This window comes from Syngnathoides biaculeatus, chromosome 5, assembly GCF_019802595.1.
Source record: "Syngnathoides biaculeatus isolate LvHL_M chromosome 5, ASM1980259v1, whole genome shotgun sequence".
Taxonomy (NCBI): Eukaryota; Metazoa; Chordata; class Actinopteri; order Syngnathiformes; family Syngnathidae; genus Syngnathoides; species Syngnathoides biaculeatus.
This window is the reverse complement of record NC_084644.1, coordinates 5,292,151-5,316,111: the sequence shown is the minus strand read 5'-3', so window position 1 is coordinate 5,316,111 and position 23,961 is coordinate 5,292,151. Positions and strand designations below refer to the sequence as shown.

The window sequence follows — 23,961 nt, the reverse complement described above, 5'->3', positions numbered from 1 at the left end:
GACACCAAGAACCAGAGACAAAAGATCTTTGCTATTCCCCCCCCCCCCCCTTCCGATGCAACAGGATTTGGCTGACAGCGGTGGACTTTTTCCCCAGGGTGTGATCTCACCGCTCAGCCAAAAAAAATTGATTCACTGGAGGAAAGTACACAGAGATCATGGCTCATCGATGGGGGTCTTCAATCTTGCAACCGGAGTGAAACCGGCCACTGTCATAAAGGAACATTCTGAAATGGAAAGGTCTGGAAGCAAATACCAGTACACTGCAGCTGTGATAAACTATAATTCACTCCAATTACATACCAGCTATAATCTGACAGCAACACTGGTAAGGAAAAAGCCAAGACGGTGCGCGTCAAAAACCACAACGGATTGAATTTACATTTATCAGAAATTTTGATGAAGCCGTTCTATTGGATCGTATTAGATTTTGCAGGTGTAGATGTAGAGCCACGGTAATTCCATCGCTCATGAATAAAAATGGAGTTACATAATCAACTGTGAACCAGCTCATGTGATCCAGATTAGCTTTTTGAGATTCAAAGCAATCGCACGGCGATTAAGGTACACTGTCAGTCTTTTGCTGCAAGAACATCATCCGTCTCTCCGTCTTCTATTTCTTTCAATTTTTCAAGCTGTTCTGGGTCACGGGAAAGGTAAAGCCAATCCCACCTGACTTCAGGCGACAGGCGGGATCCAACCTGGTCTTGTATCGCATGTCAATTACAGGGTCTGACGAGCATTCTCCCTACTTGTGACTCCTGTTGACCAATCGACTGGCAGGACTGTGTCAAACCATCCCCTGCGGTGTAGAGCTCGTGCGCGTGACGTCACCATTTTCACGGCGCCATATTGCAGGTCAAAAAGAGCTGCTCGGCAGCGTGGGGACGTTTAACCGGAGCAGAATATACACAGTGCCCGAGACTTGTTGTCCTGTCGGTTGTCACAACATCTTCAAAGAGATCATTCTATGGAATACCATCTGAAAATTCCAGAAAAGATTGATGGATTTTGGGGATTAAACATGATGGATTGGTGCCCAACCAAAATAAACACATGCCTGTGTAGCGATCGCTTCATTTCAGGTAGGAATTCTTCTTCTCAATCTCAAATTGCTAAAAAGTATTTATAATGCCAAGTTGGGTCATTTGAGAACAATGCGTATAAAAAAAAAAAAAAAATTAAAAAAATGACAGGGAGTCATCTCCAATGTACACGAAGCGCGTTGCGGCCACACGTTAATCTTTGGTAAACCTCTCCCCATTGTTCTCAAATGAATCCATTGCGTATTTAAAAAAAAGAAAATAAACCGTCGGTCACACAGAAGTTTAACGAAGTTCAACATGTGGCCGCAGCGCGCTTCCGTGTACTGTCATTTTTTTTCCCAATCATAGTTAATGACTGCGGGTTTGCGTAAAACCTGGAGTCGTTTATTGAAATATTGGTATTTGTATTGAAAAAATCTGAGTGGGTCCATCGCGATCTGGGATTTATTCTTGATTGAGAGCAGATCCAGCAACGAAGTATTTGTATGCGTCCAAACCTTTCTACCCTTTCAAACTCTTCCATGTAAATCTCGACGACATACTCACCAGATCCGTGTGCAGATCCAGTTGTCAAAGACAAGCGAAAGCGGGTTAACAGTCCCAATTTCTTATCGGTGAAAACATCGTCTTCGACATTAAATGTGGGTCTTCTATGCCAAGTGTCACTCATTTTTCCACATTTTTCCATATACGTATATTACGTGTTTTGATGACGTCGCTGCACGACCTCCATACCAAAGCGCGCCAGTGACGCCGGCACTCCAATTATGAGGTTTGGAAAAATGATGACAAAGAAATCCCCCAATTTTAGTCAGATCCTGAATCGCTCACCACGCCGCACCAGTACTAATAATATTTTCAAGCGAAACATAACATTCTCGCAGGAATACTTTTCTCCGCGGAGACCTTGGAAGATTTGTCAAGTGGGATGTATATAAATGCCGAGCATAATGAAGTGAATCTTGCGGAAGGAAAGCCAACGTCTCCGCATTTGCCCGCCTACAATCTGTTAACAGAAGATAGAACGCCTCCCGAGACGTTTAACCTCATCAGTCTTGCCTCGCGACACGAGCTCCTCTTTCCACGCACATGCGAATGATTTATTCATACATTCAACCTCAGTGTGATCCAGATGCTTTTTAACAGCATTAATTAATTTCAGCGGGCCGTGCAAGGGGCTCGTGGATGATGTCAGAGGACGACTGATGGCTTCCCCCAACATTAACGTCAAGTATGTGTGTCAAATTTGTCGGGTTTTTGGTTTTTTTTACAGGATGTAGAAAATACACATGAATCTCCTGGGGTGGAACTAACAATACAGGTTTCGTTTGGATGCGGTGATTACGGACACGGAACGAAGGCAGGACGAGATACGTCGCCGCGAATGTCAAAACGTCCGATCCGAGTGTCTAGCTACTAGCTTGACACGCTTCATACTCTTTCGGATCTACGTAGAAGTGATCCATGATTGACCGCGTTAGAGCTAAGATCCTCTTTCAACAGTTTAGGGTCTGTCAAGTAAATTTGGGTCAGAGGCACACTGAAGAATTTTTATATACTCTACTAAAAATCTGTTCCCCGAAGTTCAAACTCCCACCGCGTTCCACTCACCCGTCCTAATCCACGTTTTGTGATCATGTGTTAATATGACACACCAAGGCTGCGTGACTGACATTTTTCATACATAATACATCATTCCTGACTTTCTGAGTATTTCGGCTTATTCGAACAGATCCGTTCATTCTCTTGATATTACCACTATTTTATACAGCTCGTGCACGTGATGTCAGCATTTTCACAGCGCCATATTGCCGGTCAAACAGAGACATTGCTCGACATTGAACCGGAGGAGAATATTCACAATGCCCGAGACTTGTTGTGCTGTCGGTTGTCACAACAGACGAGACAGATATTCAAAGGGACCATTCTATGGAATACCGGCTGAAAATAGCAGAAAATACCGATGGATTTCGGCAATTGAACGTGACGGATGGCGCCCAAACAAAATAAACACACATCTGTGTAACGATCACTTCACTTCAGGTAGGAATTCTTCTTCTCAATCTCAAATTGCCAAAAAGTAATTATAATGCCAAGTTGGCTCATTTGAGAGCAATGCGTATTTAAAAAAAGAAAAAAAATGTATGTCGCAGGAGAGAGGTTAATGTGTGGCCGCAATTGCTTCCACGTACGTTACATGGAGACGACTCCGTCCTCTTTTATTTTTTCAATCTTAGTTGATCAATGCAAGTTTGTGTAAAACCAGGGGTCATTTATTTAAATATGGGTATTTGTATTGAATACTCGCGAATCGATGGATTCCGGCAAAGGTCAACGTGTTGCCGAACACATCCAGCAACGAAGTATTTGTATGCGTCCAGACTTTTATACTCTTTCAAACTTTTCCGTGTGAATCTCAGCGACTTCCTCACCAGATCCACGTGTAGATCCAGTTTTCCAAGACAAGCGGAAGGGAATTAACATGGCAATTTCTTATGGGCAAAAACATCGACTTCGGCATTAAATACGGGTCCTCTCTGCTGAGTTTAGCTAATTTTTCCGCGTTCCGTCGTTTATTTTCACCTTCTAAATGTCTGACGGTATCGGACAAGACTCTGGGCGTCGTGCTACAAGACATATTTCCGTGTCGTCTCCAACCGACTCAGCATTGAGCAATGCTTAGCTTGACCTGCAATATGGCGACGTAAACAAAAGTTACGTGATTTGATGACGCAGGTGCACAAGCTCTATTGGAAACATACGATGTTATTGTTTTGATTTCTTTTTTTTTCTTGTAATTATATGACCTGATTATCTGAAAAAGCAACATTCTTTTAAACTAGACCCATCAGAGGGTTGAACAAATCCACGTTTCTCTTAATATCACGACTCTTTTATGATAAACTTGAGAATGACTATTCTTGTTTACATTTTTGTTCTCGGAATTATACGGCATTCTCACATTATTATTGGGTTGACGCTCGCGCTCATTCATGCCGATTCTAATTTAATAAGCGAGTGGTTATCGCTAATAACGACGCCGTCGCGATTGCGCCCGCGATGCAACGCGTCTCGGAGCTATTCGAGCGTTGCCATCGACGATAAGAATGAAATGGAAAAGAAAAAAGAGAAATTGTGTGTGTGGCATTTGAAAAAGAGCCTTTCGAAAAACAGATTGACGGTGACCTTTCATTGCTTTAAATTTCCTGGGGAAAATGCACTTGAACAATGCTCGCGTTTCTATAGGCACTCGCTGTGGGTCTGTTTGATGGTCACCGCCTGTACATTTGGATTGTGACAGCTTTTGTGCGCATTGATGCAAGACACTTAGGTCACTGCTGCAAATACACACAAAAACTTAGCCTTGCTTTTTTTTTTTTTTTTTTTTTTTAAAAGGCCTGAGAAAAGTTTAAAAGTTCCATTATTAAGAAATCTGAACAATTTTTTTTGCCTGTCACTCTCTTAAATAACCACCCGCTAAACATTAGGCAAGCCCCCTTGCTGTCCAATATTAAAGCTCTCGTTTTTATTCTTTGGCTTTCAACCCAGCACGAGACTCTGCACTTTTTTTTTTTTTTTTTAAGTATCTCCTTATTTTTTGTGGTATTTTTTCCACCCCTGCTATTAGTCCTTTTTAATTTACCCTACGTTTAATTATTTTCACAATTGTTGTTAAAGAGTGTACAGCAGCGTTCATCTGTGGGAGTTTTTGAAGTGCTCTTTCAATAAAGTTGAGTTGAGTTTTTCCATCATTTTCACCGCATTACTTTGAAAAAATAAAAAATAAAATAACAAAAGAGCCCGTTGCTCTCTGGCCTGATTCATGGCGGAGAAGAAAGGATAAATTACACCCTGGCTGTGGCTTTCACATTTCAATAATAGGGTCGGAAAGCCTCCTTTGTCGGAGGACTTTGCATTTGACAACAACGGGCATACGGTGACAACATGGGAGTACCGCTGAGGGCGAGCGCAAAGTACAAAAAGTTTCACCTCATATTCCTGTTTGAAGCCGTAGCCCTCGGCCGTTTTCATCTGGTTGATGTGCTGGAGTAGGTCAGCCACCCGGACGGCGGGGTGCAGCTGGCCCGTGTGGTAGGGGGAGCCTTTACGTCCGCACGGGTGCCTCGGGGAGCCTCCGAGAAGACTGCTGGCCTCGTTCACCGAACTGCGGGGATCACCTGCAACAGGCCGCGTCGCTGTTGGAACCTTGGCGGATTTCACGTGACAGACACCGAGGACCGAATTGAACTTCCCGTTCACTTGGACACGCGCTACGTTGAGCAGGGGTGTCGAACCCATTTTTGCCGCGGGCCAGCATTGTAGTTACCGTTTCCCTCAGAGGACCATGAAAATGTTTCACCTCATCGTATTTACAGATGAAATTTATGAGCTAGTTTTGTTCTCACAAATCATGGGTAATGGGTTTTTTTGAACTATTGCTGTTGTTTGGGCACAGAATATTGCTTGCAATATCTCACTGTTATCATTTATATAATGACGATTTGAAACTTTTGTACAGATTTTTTGGAAGTTGAGTGTCAGAATTTTCCTTCGCGGGCCATATAAAATCATGGGGCGGGCCAGATTTGGCCCCTGGGCCTTGAGTCTGACACCCATGCTGTAGAGGATGTCTTCGTTATTACCACATAAGTAGAGATACGGGCCAAAAGTAGCAGTGCCGCTGGAAAAACTGGATGGTACTATGAATATTTTTCACAAATCCTTTCCAGAAATGTCAAATATCAGTGAAAGAAATTCACCACGGAGACGCCTTGAGGGATTTACCTCAGACCACCACTGCTTGAGTCGCTGTTCCAGTTGTACCTCTTTTTGAACAAAAACATTACGAATAGATCTTCCACCAACGCCATCTCTGCTGTGTCTTTTTCTCCGTATTTGGGGGAAAAGTTGATTCAGAAGCACGATTCATAGCAAAACATCGATCCCAACAAAAGTAAATATAAGGCCAATGAATTTGACACCACACAAAAATAAGAGTCATTATTTTACTGGGAGCATAAATCAGCCATGGAAATGACTGAACGCATTGTACCGCATAAGTCTTGGTGTTCTTACCGTAATTTCTGGACTATAAGCCGCACCTGATTATAAACCGCAACCATTTTGTACATACATAAGCCGCATGTGCCCACATTGAAATATGAGATATTTATATAGAAAAAGGTACACGGAAAGAGTTTTCAAAGTTTGAATAATATACCTTAGCTCAAGGGTCACCAACGCGGTGCCCGCGGGCGAATGGGAGCCCGCGAGGACCATACAAGGCGCCCGTGAGGTATGTTCTAAAAATACCACAGGCCACAAATTGTTACTATTATTTGTGCTTTAAATTCTGAATCTGACTTGCTTACGTGAATTAAAATTTTAAAATACCTGTACTGTTGTTTACTACAATAAATTAAAACAAAAATATTTTCTGCACATGTAATGAACTGAGTCTGAAGTTTGCCGCAAACCGGTCACGTCGCCCTTCATACGATCGGTGCTCACGAAGTAGCACTCAGCCTCAAAAAGGTTGTTGAGCCCTGCGTTAGCTTTTCTTTCCAAGCAGTGCCTGTGACACGGCACCAATACGGTAGTCACACACCACTAACTAAAAAAACGTACCGGTAAAAGTCACCGAGACACGGCAGCGACACGGTTCACGCCACCTGCTTTTACTACCTCTGAAAGCCTTTTTTCGTCTTTTTACATTTCTCCAGCGTCTCACCATCGATTTATTTCCGCCACGTTTACGTGCAGCAGCTGTTTCCTACTTTATCGGCCGGCTCGATTGCTTTTAACTCGAAACCTGCGTCATAATAATTTCTTCTTGCATTTTCCATGATGAGGGTCTGTTCATGTTCACGCACAAAGCGCAAAGTTACATTAAACTTGCGTCTACCTGGACACATTTATTCTCAATTTTACCTTTACTGCTCGAGGGCCCCGAGTGGCCATTAGAAAAAAATCCATAAATTAGCCGCATCATTGCATAAGCCGCAGGATTGAAAGCGTGTGACAAAAGTTGCATTTGATAGTCCGTCGTAGTTATACTTGTAAACCACTTTTTCCATCTTGTATTCGCCCCATTACGAAAAATTGTGAAAAAACTTTTTTTTCTACAAATGCCGTAAAGAAATAGGTTATTCCACCAATAAATAAATAAATAAATAAATAGAATCTGTGAATCGCCAAATTGAGGAAAGTGCAAAAAGTAATCCAAATCCAAAGTAAAAACCCATAAATTAGCCGCATCATCGCATAATCCGCAGGGTTGAAAGCGTGTGACAAAAGCCGCGGTTTATAGTCCGGAAATTACGGGATACAACAGCCGTTGGCATCCATTAAGCGTTTGATTAAAAACTATAACGACATTTTAGAATATTTTCACTGTTACTTTCCGAAACAGTATTTGATACGCCACCATCCTGCAAGGATTACGAGGTACGGCGTCGGAAATACGTCCATAAAAACGAGAGCTTGTGGATGACGTGACTAATGCGAGTGGCCGACTGGGTGTTGGTAAACACATCTGTCTTTCTCTTTGTCACCGTAGTGACAACATAAAAAGGGCAATCAATTCAAAGAGAAATGACGAGAATCACAAACGCATTCCGGTTCCGAAAGCGACCGGCGTCTTACTTCGGGTTCCGCAAGTGTGGGAGTCCATGAAGGAGAGGGCCATCCTCTCGTCTTCCTGCAGGGTGCTCTGGTCGGTAAAACTGCGCTCCATGGAGCCCATGTGGCTCTTCTCCTGGCGATAAGTAATTGGTGCCTTGTTCATATTCACAGGTTTCCTATCGCCGGATACAGAAGAGCAGAGTGGGGTATTGTGAAAAAAAAAAAAAAAAAATTGGAGCAACGTCAGCGATAAAAACATCTCAATTATACGTGATCGCTTCCTGCTAGTGTGATAAGACAGCCAGAGCACAAGCATGTTTCTGATGGATCACACAAAAAAAAAACAATGGAAAAGAGCCATAGTCACTTACGGGTAATAAGAGTAGTAGTTCCTTCTGGCAAGAGTGCAGGATAGGCGGAGGGGAATCAAGAAGACATGTATAATGAACACAATGTCAGCAGAAAGCAGAATGCATCGATTACAGTGAAAACCAGAAGCTGCGCAGGCGACCATGCGATGCGCGGAAGCGGATCGAGCGGGCGTTTCTTTCGCGAGGCTTCAAGCGCCGACGCACGTGACCTTCCTGTCACGGCAAATCCAGTAATCAATTATCTAAAGAGGGAAACTTCGCGGTTGCTTAGCGGTGGAGGAGGCTGAGCTCATTTGTAGAAAAGTGCAGACTTTCAAAATGGACATGATTCAATATCAGTCAGGAAGCGCCGTCAGCCCTCGAAATGGGATTTTCTGGATTTTCTTGCTAACTTCCCATTTTCTGGCCTCGGTTCTTGAAACATTAAACGAGTGGAGCCTCCAACATCAACTGTCATTAAAGTGGTACAATTTCCTGAAAAAAAGTACTGCATTGTGTGAGATTCTTTTCTGTCTCTTTTCTTCTGAGTTCCCCTCATGAAAGGGATCCCACAGGACTCTGTTGTAGGTCTTCTTTTCTTTTCAAGCTTGGCTTTCTAATCAGAAAACATTGAACGTCACGCCAATTTTAAGCAGATGAACAAATTGATGACCCTCTAAAAAAATTATATTCTCCGTCTGGCTCTGAAATTGTGATCATTTTTGGTGGCTACACTATGAACGGCACGTTTGATCAGATCTTCACATCTGGGTTTCAAGTTGGACGCTGATCAGAAATTTAACAGCCAGATGAGCGGAGTTGTTATGGTCAGCTTTTTATGACTTGAGGCAGCTGGCCAAAGTCAAATCACTTCTGTGAAGGCATCGCTTTGAAACTATCAAGGATATCTATCGCCGCCATTTCTACAGACAAGCCAGGCGTCGCAGACGACATCACCACGGCAACGTCCACAGACCCACGTGTCGGCGGCGAATGTTTTCTGCCTACTTTAATTCACTCGATGATGTCGCCAAAGCGAGATATGTACAGAAGATCAAAATCTGTGAAGATATCGATTCGTATACTCTCCACGATGGCGTAATTTCAAAGGATCTGAAAGACTTCCCTGGAGTAGGATATCCGGACACTAGAACTGCACAAATTACCATTTGCCTTGTGTACTCGGGCTTCGTTCCAATCTGCACGTCGTATATTTGCGAGCCACTTTTGTTGCCGTTTTTATCGATAACTCCATTGTACCTTCTCCTTCTGGCAATCTAATCTTTGGAACACGGAAAAATCGCTTCCCAATGTCTCTGGTTCCTGCGATTTCCAGATCCGCAGACGCAACAAAAATCTGGCATGACGACGATGGACAGCTGACTGCTCGTCTGCAACGATGGCGGCCGAGCACCCGGATGAACAAGCGTGACGTCACGTGCAACCCGACCGTAGTCCACGCCTTTGTCACTAGCTAGCTAGATCGCTGTAATTGGCCCCAGGCGGAGTCTGCAAATGCTACAGAGCGTCTTCTTGAGTTTCATTTTATTTACCTACCTACCTTTGCGTTTCACGTGAAACTCCGCCCTGTTATGTATTGCTTTGTACAGCACTTTGGTGGACTGTGGGGGTTTATTTTTTCATTTTTTTCTTAACTATGAGATCTTAGAGAGGCCCCATAGCTAAGTGGTTAGAGGATTGGTTTTGGTGAACCAGGAGTCCTGAGTCGGATCTCACCGGGGCCTCTACTCCCCAAGAGGGGTTGCGTCAGGAAGGGCAACCGGCGTAAAATCTGTCCCAAACAAATATGAGCGTTCATCTAAGATGTTAGGCTGTGGCGACCCCTAACGGGACAAGCCGAAAGAAACTTACTCACACTGTGACAATCTAAGAATGTTAAAATGTGATCAAACTTTTTCTTGAAATTTTATGAAGGCAAGAGTTTCAATCTGAAACTATCAAATGTTACTTTTAAATGATGCTGTGGGATTTTGTTTGATTTTGCTGGTTGCACTGTACATAATCTTTGGAAGTTATTAAAGGCTGGCGGAGGAAATGGATGGATACATTTAGCGGGGACCTCCGGGTTCACTGGCTAATAGTCTCTAAAAGCACACCTTTTCCCTCCCAATTAGCATCTCATTTATGCCGCGGTCCTGCGCTCGGTGTGTGTAATTAAGTCGCTAATTGAATAGCATCAGCCGTTAATTAAACGCTTCGCATACCGAGATGGGCTCTGCCGATTGAGAATTGTTGGACCCTTTGATACATCATAAGCGAGCGAAAGCAATGCCCGCCGAAGCGAGCGTAACCTTCCAGGAAAAAAAATGATAATTGTTTATGGATAAGATAACCGCACAACAGCAATGAAGGTGAGGCACATAAGGAGGCAGGTGTTCCACAAAATCGACAGTCTTTACCCTTTCTTGATGATAACGATGACAGCGCCGAGCAGGAGGATGAGCACCACCAGGCCGCCGACGCACACGCCCAGAATCAGGCCCATCTCCTCCGAGTTCTGGGACACCTCCAAGGCCTTGCGGTGGTCTTTGCAGGCGGCTGGGGCGAGCAAAACAGACGAGCTTTCAAATGAAATGATTCACGGAGGCCTTATTGAAAGCGGCGGTTGGCGGAAGAGAAAATTCACATCTTTGAAAAGCCCCCCCGCCAGCAGGTAGATACTTCTCACACCACAATGCATCCATTCAACCTATCCTGACGACTGACGACATCCGCTGAATTCTAATGGCTTTCTTAATGCCATCGCCGCATTTCAATAGAAGTGATATTTCAAAAAGCCTTTTCAAAGTGCCGGCGATATTGAAAGTCATGCAAATAAGGAATTAAGCCACACGTTCGGTCAGCGTCGGCAGTCAGCCACACAACCTACGCTTTACATACAGAATCATTCTGTAGGACTCTTGCAATGACGAACGTCATGAATAAATCGCGCGTGGAGGAATTCAAGCTATTTTTTAAATCTCTATTTTGATGAGTGATTGTTGAATTTCACAATTGTTGTGTCACCCCGCAAGCCTGGCAGCGTACCGTACGCATCGCTTCGACAACGCCGCGGAGATGCTTTCCCTGTCAACACTGAATTATTTATTATATTTCACAAACACAACGTCTTCCAAACAGAAGCTCTGGATGGAAACCTCAAGGTGCCTTGCGCTCTCTGAGTCCTCCAGCTCACAAGTCTCCTTAGCGGTTCCTCGTGGTGGATATTCCTTTGTCTACTTCATGGGTTCCCACTGATCTACGTACTTGTCCCCGTGTACGTGTGCGTCAGTGGACGCTCAAGGGCTCGGCAGCCCTCTAAAACGGCCGTTCCGAGGCCGGCGGATCGTCTCGAGAGCAGCGGAAAGTCAGAGCAGGCCTCAGGACACGGCGATACCTCACTGCCTGCTGGGCACGCCGGTGTTTTGGGGGGGCGAGGAAATAAAAACACAGCCATGTCGTGAACCAATAATCTGTCGCCGGTGGCCTTTTTTATTTTGTCGTTAGTGTGTACATTTTGTGTAAAAGTGAAAGTGAGATCATATCAGCACAATATCGGCAAAGAAGATAGTGTAAAAGTGAAAGCATTGAATGTGACTTGAATGCATCTCGACTGGCATGTGGCAGTGGAACCTTAACCGAGATGACGGCTTAAGTCTCGTAACAGTTGTCGTCCAAATAAAACTGGCAGGAAGGGGGGGGGGGGTGTTCTCCGCCCACTTTTGGACCTCAGGCTGTCATTTCAACTTGTGTTTTTGTTGTTCCCCTTTTCTTTCAGCTTGACGTTTCCCGAACAAAGTCCCGCCGTGCGTTCGAGGCCATCTCTTTGTGCCGTTTGACATGAAAGAGCAGCGAGTAAAGACGTATATTGCCAAATTAGCTGCTAAATTTAGCCCCCAGCTGTTTAGGTGCAGAACGGATGGCGAGCTGCTCTATACTTGTCACTCGTTATGAGAAGGTTTACGTTACATTTTGCGCGCCAAAGTTCATTTTAGCATAAATGGAATGTGTAACAAGCCTTAGCAACAAAGCAGATTGATATTTTTTTTTAAGATTGATGTTGACAAGTTGACTCTAGACCATATTGTTCCAAATATCGCAAAAGAAAATGTAGTAACACAAAGTAAAGCAGCATCAAAAGTTCCGAGTTATCGGCCCCTCGTACTTGGTTACTTTATACAGCCAAAGTATCGTGACGGTGATGTTAACAGCTCGGTTAAAGGTCTCCGCGTCAAAAGCGACAAGACCGTTCCCACATCACACCCGGAACATGAGCACGAAACGGATTCCCACTTAAATCTGCGCATTTGCCAGTTGCCCCACGTTGGAAATTGGCGCTTAGCGGGGGGAAATGAAAGTCCATTGTCACGGTGAGCCTTGCCAGGAGATCCGTAATTAAACTGTCACCTGGAAGTTGAAATGTAATCTCCAGTTTCGTATCCGGGCCAGAATCATTTGCCTCCACTTGGCTCGTGACGGCCTGCTTGATAAAAACAGCTTAGGAGACGATGATGCCGAGTCCGCGTTAATGGGAGATAACGTTGGAAATTTTTGGCCTGTCGCACATGAAAACAACCTCTGGGTTGATTGTCTTGTAGTTTTTGATGTGTTATTCCCACAATTTCCAGGAGTGAAAGGTATTTTTTTTCCATTTTTTTACTCTTTTTGCTGGTCGATTAGGCAAAAACAAAAAAAAAATAAATTAACAATTTCAGTGAAACTTTGGGTTGATGACTTGGCGGCTACAAATTTCAAACGCTCGCTCGAATGCACGCTTCTTTTTGTTGGCTACGATCCACCATGGCCAACCATATCCCAAACCTCTTCGTCTTCTGAGAAACAGCAAGTAGAGTGTTTATTCATTCATTTCAAATTTCCACAAGGTTTTCTCTGTATTTTGATTATCCATTTCCAATTATTATTGTTTAAAGGGGAATTCCAGTAATTTGCGTTAGGTCATGTAATATGTACTCTATTTTGACAATGTGATGCTAAATAATCTCTCATTTAATAGTGTTTTGAGAAGATTTTTATCGCCGATTACGAATTTTCAGGGGCGCCGCCATTTTCATGAGTCACATGACCTACGTGGCCAGATGTGACGTGTTACGTGCCGTTCCAACCGCTCGATTACGGCACTGATTTCTCGGATTTATCCTCATCTGATGAATAAACAGCAGTATTGGTTGATTGGGAAGACGGAGGAAAAGTTCATACAGATTTGAACCTGTGGCTGGAAATAATGTTGAATATTCGGATGTTTCTTTTGGCGGAATGATGCGCAGTCTGACTACGCCGAGGCCTACATGTGGGACATAAGTGCGTAAGCAATGCCCCCCCCTTCCTCTCCCCCACAAAGGCAGCCGCGTACGGTTCTTTGGAGGGGAACGGCGGGGAGTCTGACGAGCGAGCTCCGGTGGCGGGGATCGTCAGCCGAGCTTCGGCGGCCGGTGAGGCCGTTAGCCGAGCTTTGGGGGGCGAGCTCCGGGGGCTTGCCGGGGGAGCTCGCTCATGGATTCTACCACTGGCTGAAATCCCGTTTAAAAAGCAAAGGTGATCGTGGGCTGATCGAGTGACGCAGCGACTTGTCCGGGGAAAACGACTTTCCTGCTCGATTTCTGTAGGACCTGTTGACTGCTATAGTGGAGTGCTTTTGAAAACTTTTGGACTCGTACTCACTGAGATCTGACAGTGGAGTACATCATGAGGAAGGGATGGGGGGGGGAGGGAGTGACTCTCCTGCCAAGACAATTTTGTGTCAATTTCCTTGCCCTTTTCATGTCCTCTCCGATGCAAAATCCCAGATACAGGAGTGTGTGTGTGGGTGGGTGGAGGGCGGGTGGGGGACTTTCTCATAGTAAGGCCAAGGTGGCTCTCTGTGGAAGTTTTGACGTGGAGGACCTTTGGTGCGTGCTGAGGTCAGAGCCCCTCAGATGTTGCCCATCTAGTGCAGCGCTGATGAGAACAAAGAGGCCGCCTTTGATATACTCGTCCCAGCGGCCACTCGCAAACAAACACGATGAAAGCCTGACCTCTAATCCCTCCCTGCCTGTTGCCCTTTTCGCTGAAAACCACGGCCAAAACAAGCAGGGCTGTTGAAGAACATTTGTCCACCTTCCCAATTTTGTACTCGAGAACAATAACACTACAATATAGCCCCTGTGAACCATGTCACGCGATGTCAATTCCGACAAAGAAAACAGAAAAATGTCAAAAGATTGGCGATGTGAAGTGCACTCAAGGTCACACTCCACAGCTCGGAAATTACCTTTGCGAGCTATGCGGATGCAGTTTATTCTTGATTCCTAAGAAAAAGAAGGAAAAGAGATGAGTGTTATTTTGCATCAAAGGAACACAAACAAAGACGCGTGTTCGACGTATCTAAAGTTATTACCAACTCTGAGTGGGCTCAAAAAAACATTTCCCTTCAAATATGTTTTTTCCTTGCAAATGAAGTGCATCTGAAAATGTCTTCTGACTGAAAGGACAAATTAACTTAGATGTGAGAGTTCTATTAACAACATACTGAAACCTCTGAAATCTTTGCATATCTGACAGCTGTGGTAGTGTATTAAAGACAGATAAGAGATTATTGCCAAAGGAAAAAAAAAAAGATTAGTATTAAAAACGGAGAGAGCGAGATGGGGAAGATGATTAGGGGAGAGTTCCAATCCAATGTGCCACTATAAAAAGGAAATAATTCTATTCAAATTTAAGCTGATGACATCTTGGAGCTATAAAAAGGACCTTTGTCAAACAACACTAATGAAATTCAAGACTCTAATCCAATTCCATCCTGCCACCTTGGACGAGATGCATTATCAATATCAAATTTATATGCGCCAATCTGGGCATTCGTAAATGAGCAAACTAACGAAATTGCTCATTTTTATTGAAAATGTGGCGGCACGTTGGCGCAGCTGTAGAGCGTTTGCCTCACAGTTCTGAGGACCAGGGTTCTGATCCCAGCCCCGCCTGTGTGGTGTTTGCATGTTCTTCCTGTGCTCCGGTTTCCTCCCACATCCCAAAAACGTGCAACATTAATTGGACACTCTAAATTGCCCCAAGGTGTGATTGTTAGTGCGACTGGTGTCTGTCTTCATGTGCCCTGTGATTGGCTGGCAACCACTTCAGGGTGTAACCCCGCCTCCTCCCCAATTTTTTTTTTTATGATGTTGTCCCCCACCCCAGGCTCCAAAAGCTTCACACACACGGTGCAGGAGCACGACGTGAGGAGTGCGCTCCTGGCCGTGACCCCCAATCCGTATGGAGTACCAGGAAAGGTGCTCAGAGCATGTGCCCACGAGCGTGTCCAGCGTCTTCTGCAAGATCTTCGACCTCTCGCTGCCCCAAGCAGTCAACGCCACCTCTTTGAAATCCTCGACATCCATTCCTATCCCCAAAAACAAAACCTTAACGACTACCGCCCTGTTGCCCTCACGCCTGTCATTAGCAAGTGCATTGAGAGGATGACAGTCTGCCCCCAAACTTCACATCCATTCGGCGTCGCTCGGCTTGACTTGGCTACGTCTTTAACGTGTTCATCTTTTTTCCTGACAAATATCAGAATGAGCATGGGCCTCAAAAATCCCCTTTCATAAAATATAGTATATGGACCGACAGCTAGATAAATTTACAGACAGATAGATACAGAAGACGAATGATGAGTTCCATGCCAAGAACACCATCCCTACTGTGAAGCACGGGGGTGTTTTTCTGCACGTGGGACAGGACGACTGCAGTGTATTAAGGAGAGGATGACCGCGGACATGTATTGTGAGATTTTGGGGAACGACCTCTTTCCCTCAGTCATGGGTCATGGGTGGGTCTTTCAACATGACAATGACCCGAAGGACACAGCCAGGAAAACCAAGGAGTGGCTCCGTAAGAAGCATATCAAGGTTCTGGTGTGGCCTAGCCAGTCTCCAGACCTAAACCCAATAGAGAATCTTTGGAGGGAGCCGAAACTCCGTGTTTCTCAGAGACAGCCCAGAAACCTGTCTCATCTAGAGAAGATCTGTGCGGAGGAGTGGGCCAAAATCCCTCCTGCAGTGTGGTGAACAACTACAGGAAACATTTGCCTTCTGTAAATGCAAACAAAGGCTACTGTACAGATACAGATACTGTATCACATAAATAAATCGTTAAAAAAAAAAAAATCATACATTGTGATTTCTGGATTTTTCTTTTTAGATTATCTCTCTGTGGACATGCACCTACGATGAAAATTTCAGACCCCTCCATGACTTCTAATTGGGAGAACTTGCAATATAGCAGGCTGTTCAAATACTTATTTTATTCCAGTGTATTTTCGAGACAGGTGTTTTTCCTCTTCGACACGGGCTTGGATTTCATTGCAGGCCGGCTTCACGTAAGAGTTAATTGGCAAGCTTGGCATGCAAGCTCACACTTGGCACATTCATTTAATTGTGCACAGTGCCAGTCATGCTGCAGGGGCAGGTGGGTCCCGGGTACATTCAAACACCCTGCCTGAATGCCAACGCACACAAGTGTGCGTGCATATATATGAGCCTGTGCGCGTATGTCTTTGACATCTCGAGATGGCGCATTTGCAAGCAAAGCCGCAGTCTCCTATCCGCGGACTTTGAAGTGCCTCTTTCGACAGATCAATCAAAGCAATTACACGAGCTTGACAGTCCCTCTCTAGATAATTAGCCGAGCTAAACGCTAAATATTATGTGGCCCCATACTGTTCAAACGACTCGCGCTGCTTCCACCGCTGCGGAATAGAGGGTGTAATTTTGCTCGTCTTCAAACTGTCAAGACCGACGCAAAACCCAGCAGACCTCAATTAATGAGCCAGTCAATATGACCCAAGGAGGAAACCTTTATTGGCAATGCTCTCTCCATTTTCTCTTGTGGTCTGATGGAGATATTCCACTAAGTTTTTTCGTAATATGATTTCAAAAATTTCAAAGAGGTAAGTGCATTGCATATGCGGGAAAAGATTCCTATCCAACTACTGTACGATACGTGATTACTTCCTTTTAGAGCTGGTACAGTTTACTGAAAAATTACCTCTGTGATTGCTGGGAGGATGTACACGCGCATGTATACACATACACACACAAAACCAACCTAAAAATGATCTTTCATTTTAATCATACAGCCTCTTGTTTTTATGCCACTAGGGAGCAGCACTGTCGTTGAATGAAGTCAAACTCAAAAGACGTTTTTAATCATGACTATAAGCATTTGAACTATCAGTTTATTATCATTTTTTGCCACTCTATAGTTGCATCTTATAGTTTTCTAGTATATAGTACTACATACAGGAGCTTGAACGCCAACACAGTATTTATCATATAGACTGTTTTCGACTGACGTCACACACCTTCCGATTTAGAACGCGGGCGCCATCTTGGTTGGGTGAATTCGCGTAAACACACGTAACTAAGCACGAAACATTTCACAAAGGCGTATGACTGCTATGTTATCAGTTGCTCAAAAGGGCGTTGTAAAGCGTCTTTCTTTCGACTGCCAGCTTTGATCAAGAACCAGTGCGAGAAAACGCAGCAGTTAGCAACCAAACGGCGACAACCGTGGCTGTCTCGTATTAGCAGAGCCGATCTAGCAGCCGAGCACAATACACGTGTGGGAATGCAATGCATGTCTCCAAAATCTGTATTTTCTGTTTTATTATAATAAGTTTGCAAAAACGAGTTATCGCACCGCTAGCTGTTTCGTGAGGTTAGCCGTGGAAGTGGAGAAAAAGGTGCGGGCTCCACTTGGGACTCATCCCGGTTGAACCTCTCTCTCTCTCTCTCTCTCTCTCTCTCTCTCTCTATCTCTCTCTCTCTCTCTCTCTCGCTCTCTCTCTCTCTCTCTCTTCTCTCTCTCTCTCTCTCTCTCTCTCTCTCTCTCTCTCTCTCTCTCTCTCTCCCTCTCGGTAACAAAAACGTAAATAGTAATCTACACCTTTCGTTGGTATAATCAACATAATTTAACACAACGTTGACTATAATCACGCGGTACATATTTAAATTGCATTGTGCGGTACGCTAACCTTAGCAGTGTGGAGACACAGGTTGCTTACAATGGATGCCGCCCCGTGACGAACCCAGCCATTGATGAATTGCTTGTAGGCCTCCAGACCTTTATAATTCTTTCCTTGTTCCACGGTATAAACACTTGTCGAGAAGAGGAGATAGTTGACCACGTCTGGATAGGTTACCGACGCCCACATTTGTGTGCTCCATTTGTGTTTCTCCAAGGCGTGTGGGTCGATATTGTCGATCAAAGCCCACTTCGTGTCGTAACGTTTTTTTGAAACAACATCCAATGAGCACCGACAACTTTCCAGTCTTTTTAGCGTCACTTTTAACAGTCGTACGAACATTTGTGTAACTCCGGTCTATATGCAAAAGCATTAGAGTGAACAACGCGGTCAGTAGAGTGAACCCATCCAACATGGCCGCGTGCCCCGGATGTAGTCACGTGGTCGTAAACAGACTATAGACAAATCATTCCAGGAGATATGAAAGGACAGCATGGAAATGTATAATTGCAGCTCTATGGAATAAAATACTGCATTGTTAAAGCTCTGCTAGCATTCGCACGCGGGTTTATTTTGATCATTTCTACTCACACGTAACCAAATGTGACAATGATATCGCAAAAGGTACCAGCGGTGTTTTGACACCACCGTTTAATATCATCTAGGTGCGGGACCCGCCTCAGGGGGCGGCCAGCAGGTGAAGAGGGTGGGTGACGCAACGCACCCCGGAATAGAAAAAGTTTGTATTCCAGAGCAACCTGGCAGTGATGTCAGAAAGCGCGTCCAATAGGACAGTGGCTCGTGGAGTGATTTCATGTCTCATTCCTGCTCTGTCATTTCAACGACTTTTGGAGAATGGAACGGGCGACACAAATGACTTGCAAAATAGGAGGACTCTCGGAACTGCGCCGCTCTCATTGCGGGGTCATGGAGTCTGGACCACTGCCAGACTAAACAAAACCTAATCCCATCCGCCAGTAAACCCTATTTAAGCCCACGCTTAGCGCACCAGATACATGAAATGCTCACACTGCACTCTCCCCCACTGTGTTTCTCCATTGGGTTGTGGTAATGGATGAGCCACCCACCTCTGTTTCGTGGAACTTCATTATACGTGGATCTCCATAGGAAAAGGACTGGAACAAAAGCTTCAGACCATAAAGCGATGACGTCACACCCGTGGGCCGTCTCAACTTCTCACTTGTGTCACACGTAACGACAGTAATCGCCACGCCGTTCTTTGAACCGACAAAGGCGACCGCTCTTGTTCGCCTGCGCAATTTCAGAATCAGCGGGCTGGGCAACCATTATCGAGAGGAGAAAATATGGACGTCTTGAAAGGCAACATGCCACCATATAAAAGATGTTATTAAACTGGGGTCATAATAACCCCTCACCACGTTCAAGTCACCCTTCACTGCTCAAAGTTCCCTGGACTAAGACTTTTTCGTTTTCCTTCCGGCTTGTCCCGATTAGGGGTTTCCACAGCATGTCATCTTTTTCCATCCAAGCCTGATCTCATGCATCCCCTTCTCTGACACCCACTGTCCTCATCTCCTCCCTCACAACATCCATCAACCTTTTCTTTGGTCTTCCTCTCGCTCTTTTGCCTGGCAGCTACACCCTCAGCACCATTCTACCAACATAGTCACTCTCTCGCCTCTGAACATGTCCAAACCATCGAAGTCTGCCCTCTCGAACCTTGTCTCCAAAACATCCAACTTTGGCTGTCCCTCGAATGAGCTCATTTCTAAACCTGCTCACTCAGAGCAAGAACCTCAACATCTTCATTTCTGCCACCTCCAGTTCTGCTTCCTGTTCTTTCTTCAGCGCCACCGTCTCTAATCCGGACATCCCGGCCGGCCAAACCACTGTTTAATGGACTTTGCCCTTCATCCTAGCGGAGACACTTCTGTCACATAGAACACCAGACACCTTCCGCCAACTGCTCCACCCCACTTACACAACACCCATGGACTAAGACTGACTTTAGAAAAAAAGTTCCAACTTTATTGTTGTATTTTTCGAGAATATTTGTCCCATGATGCAAGTTGCTTTTTTCCTCTGAGCGGTTGGTCTCAAACGCTCTAGATTTAAATTTAATTGAGTAACCAACCGTCGCTCTCTCTGCTTTTATCTTTCATCATAATTTCTAGTTACATTACCATGGATCGAGGTTAGATTGGCTTCTCGACTCAACCGAACCAAGCGTCGTCTCTTTATACGATCAGATACGTTGAATTGCTCAACCCTCCAATTCAATTATTTTATTCACACCCGACCAAACAAACTGCACCACCGGAGGGAAACAAACTACAATTTGATTCAAACGCTTGTAGTGGTCGGCCTTCAGCCAGGTGAAGACCCAATGGGGGGGCCTTGACCGAGCCTACGGCTAAGTGTCATCGCACGCTTAACCACACATTGCAAGCAAAGCATCGTGAACAACTGAGACGTCATTCGCTTTCAAAGTGCCAAGGGGGGAAATGATAAAACCCAAGCATGGCAAATATGAAAGCAGAGGCGCTCTACCTCTGATCATCTGCACCGAGGCCCAATTATCACTAAGTAATTGCTTGGTCCAGGTAGTGGCTCTTGCTGTAATTGAATTTGGAATGGTAGTGCCCTCTGGGTATTGTACAGTAAAAGAAGGAGGGTTGGTGGGGGTCCATTGATGGGCACAGAAACACAACATTGCACCTCACAACCAAGAACTTCTAAAACCATGTTAGCTGATTCTACACACACCGGCTAAACACACAACTTGCAAAGAAATGCTAAATTAAGTACAAATATGAAACGATTGAGCGGCGGCCACTTTGTCAAGCGACAAAACAAATGGGACCGAGGCGAGCATGTCAAATAAAAAGGCAGACGACGGGGAGTGGAGCGTTGACTCTCGGTAATTTCTGTTGATTGCAACTTTGCTAGCCAAGAGTAATCCGTGCGAGCAGAACCTCATTTCTGGCACGTTTTGTTTTCAGAGAATCAAAGTGGCAGGAAATAAACGTCGATCATGTCCAAGTAGTTACGACTGCCAGCTCGAAATGTTGCCGTCTACCAAGCCTTTTTGCAACAGAAATACACTTTTCCATGGGTTGTGAGCGCAGAGAATGCCAGCTGTTATGGCACAGCACTAGCACAAACAGATAATCATTAACGCTGCTTAATGACGGCTGCAACTCCCCGTGTTTACCGAAGCCTACAGCTGAACAACGTCACGCCAGACGAACCGCACAACCGGCGGGAGTCGACGATCGCTCACCCCTCGGAAGTTGCTCATGGCCTGGAAGTAGACGAGGTAGCTTTTGCGCGGGTCCAGAGGGGTGTTCCAGTAGCCGTTGTACGTGTGATTGTCTCCCACGGTGAAGGGACTGGCCTCTGGCAGGCTGCTGGGTGGCAGCTCAGCGGTGTAGTAGTGCGGGGTGCCCCGGGCCATGGCCTCACCGTGGGACATCGGCAGAGGGAAGCACTCTTGAAGCCCCAGCTCCCGCTTCACTTTTTTCACGGTCTCCTCCTCGACCACCACCTGGTATGTGCTGCACACGGACGAGACAGTAACATTTTTTTTCCCCATGCAATTATTTGCGACGGAACGAGATTTCATCCCACAATTTGAAATGGTTTCCTCACCTGACAGGTGCTCCTCTCCCTTGGGCGGGGCGCAGCACCACAGTTATTGTGTTTTCAGTCTCGCTCAAGGGGGAAGGTATATCTCCATAATCAAACGTCGGCGCTGTGAGGACATTATTTAGTGACATGGCATATGACCAACTGTAGAACTGTTCAACAGTCTTAGACCATCACACAACGGTAAAGCATCCAACCTTCACACAGTCTCTCTCTGTTGCTTTTGACGTTAAAATAGATTTATTCCTGTCCATCATTGGAAACTGAGGTTGACCAGTTTCCTAAAATTGTTTGCCATTTAAATTGATGGAAATTCCAAAGTATAGATTGGGTCTGGAGTAGAACTGGCACGCCAAAGTACCTAAAAAGGCAGCAGACCTAATATACTAGATGTCCATATCCTCATCATTAGCATATTGTTTGAGCGCTTCATCAGGTTTTCCTGGCCGCAGGTCCAATTAAAAGTCGTGGTACCGAGGCTAAACTGATTGGGCTTTTCATTTAAAAGGATTTGCCTCGTTCTTCTCTGGAGTTGTGGCGGAACATTTCGCTTTAATATCATCACCCAATTAGAAAGTGAAGACTGAGAAAACTATTAATGTAGATTACGACATGGAAAATGGTTGGCTAATACCACAGCATCCGGTAAAGGTATAAAATAGATTTGGACATTAAAAATGGGGCTTTGCAAGAGGGACGGAGGAAGTCTTGCCAGGTAGACTGAGCTCGCAGTAGAAGTACTGTAATTTAGGAAAGCTCCGGCGTCAGGTGGGCGAGAGGCTGCGGGATTAAAAAATATGTTTCCCCACAAATGCCATGGATGGCACAGAGGATGACATGCCGTGGGAGCAAAACGGGATCAGCGTTTGTGAATCCGGGAGGCACCAGAACTGGACCAAGTGACCAAAGGTAGCTACGATGGTTATTTTTCAGATTGGAGATGAGCCAGATGTTGCTTTTGAAGTCTTGGCGAAGGATGAGTAATGTAGAGGATACAGTAAATTGCATTATGCAAAAATTATTTAATGCAAAAAAAAAAAAAATGTTTCCATCAAACAGTGTTAAATATGTATTTAAGATTGTAATGTGTTATCAACAGTATTAATAAAATGCTATGCCATCATTGAGCATTTATTTTAGTTGGTTGAGGGATTCTGTTCTGACAATTACAGGGACCAGGACCAGCGTGTCTTGTGGCCTGTCCCGACATTATATTACGGGTACATCAGCACGTGCACAATAATTATGATGAAAGATTGTTGTACAGACAATGCAAACCCAACAAAACATAAATACAAATAATTCCCAATATTTTGAGCATATGGCCAGCGGAAAATTGGTGGTGCGCATTATACATTGGTAGAAGGGTTTTCCAGATTTTTTTTCTTTTTTTTTAGGTCAACTTTGGGGGAGCGCATTATAGTTCAGGACGCATTATACTCGAGAAATTACGGTCCTCATTTTTGAAAGTGTAAGTGTGCGGATACACAGCGCGAAGATGTTGACAGTTACGTTGTTGAAGTTGTTCAAGCATCAATTCATCATCATCAGACGGCACTCAGTTAAAGTGAATGTTATTCACCGTGACCCGGCAAAGCGAGTTGAGGATGATCTACCGAGACTTTTGCCCTCTTTCTACAGACTGGCATTTGGCCACAGTTCTATATGAAATCCAACCAGTAGCCTGGGATTGTGCCTTAAATCTATAATGAAACAAAATAACACCTCAGAAAAGAGACGTACGCAGTGTGAACAGGAAACAGTTGCTTCCCCCCCCCCCCCCCGCGTACTTAAGAGGTGCAATCCAATCCCAAAACAAGCACAAATGCCCCATTAAAAAGAGAGACAAAGTGCAACGCTGGATTTCCATCAGCATTAAAAAGCTCTGAGACTCTCAGATGTGGCAGTTTGCTCCCGAGAACCCGCGCAATATTTTTCTTTATACTGCGTATAATATTCTGCAGAGTTCTCTGAGTGATGCTTTTCCATAAGTTAATTAATGTCACAAGGACAACAAGACGACAGCCCGACGCTTTGCTCAGAAAGGCGATAGAAAATAGCTTCCCCGATCTGAGAGAATCAATTTTGGTTTTACAAAGTGAACGATAAGAAGAATATCTTAAATGTAGCCCGCAGTGGGCGGAACATGAACATGCGATGATGGCACAAAGTTAGCGGGCGCATTCTGTTCAAGGAGCTAGAGTGACGTTGGCAAGAATGTGGCTTCATGTTTGGCAAATCGCTTCCAATCTGGCAGCTGATTTGCAGACACGAACGAGTACGTGCTTTTGGC

At 44.8% G+C, this 23,961-nt stretch overlaps 1 protein-coding gene across 2 annotated transcripts in view; it reads right to left on the bottom strand.

Moving 5' to 3' along the window:
- The window catches only part of ptprub (protein tyrosine phosphatase receptor type Ub), a 237,349-nt gene that overhangs the window by 47,508 nt on the left and 165,880 nt on the right, over window positions 1-23,961 (bottom strand). The window contains exons 11-17 of one of the 2 annotated variants that reach the window (XM_061819017.1): window positions 21,672-21,774; window positions 21,304-21,577; window positions 14,289-14,325; window positions 10,441-10,579; window positions 8,042-8,065; window positions 7,692-7,846; window positions 5,037-5,224 (exon numbers count right to left, since the gene is read on the bottom strand). In XM_061819017.1, the coding sequence (XP_061675001.1) occupies window positions 5,037-5,224; window positions 7,692-7,846; window positions 8,042-8,065; window positions 10,441-10,579; window positions 14,289-14,325; window positions 21,304-21,577; window positions 21,672-21,774 (920 nt within the window). The remainder of the gene's footprint in view (window positions 1-5,036; window positions 5,225-7,691; window positions 7,847-8,041; window positions 8,066-10,440; window positions 10,580-14,288; window positions 14,326-21,303; window positions 21,578-21,671; window positions 21,775-23,961) is intronic. The other variant, XM_061819018.1, reaches the window with a different exon arrangement.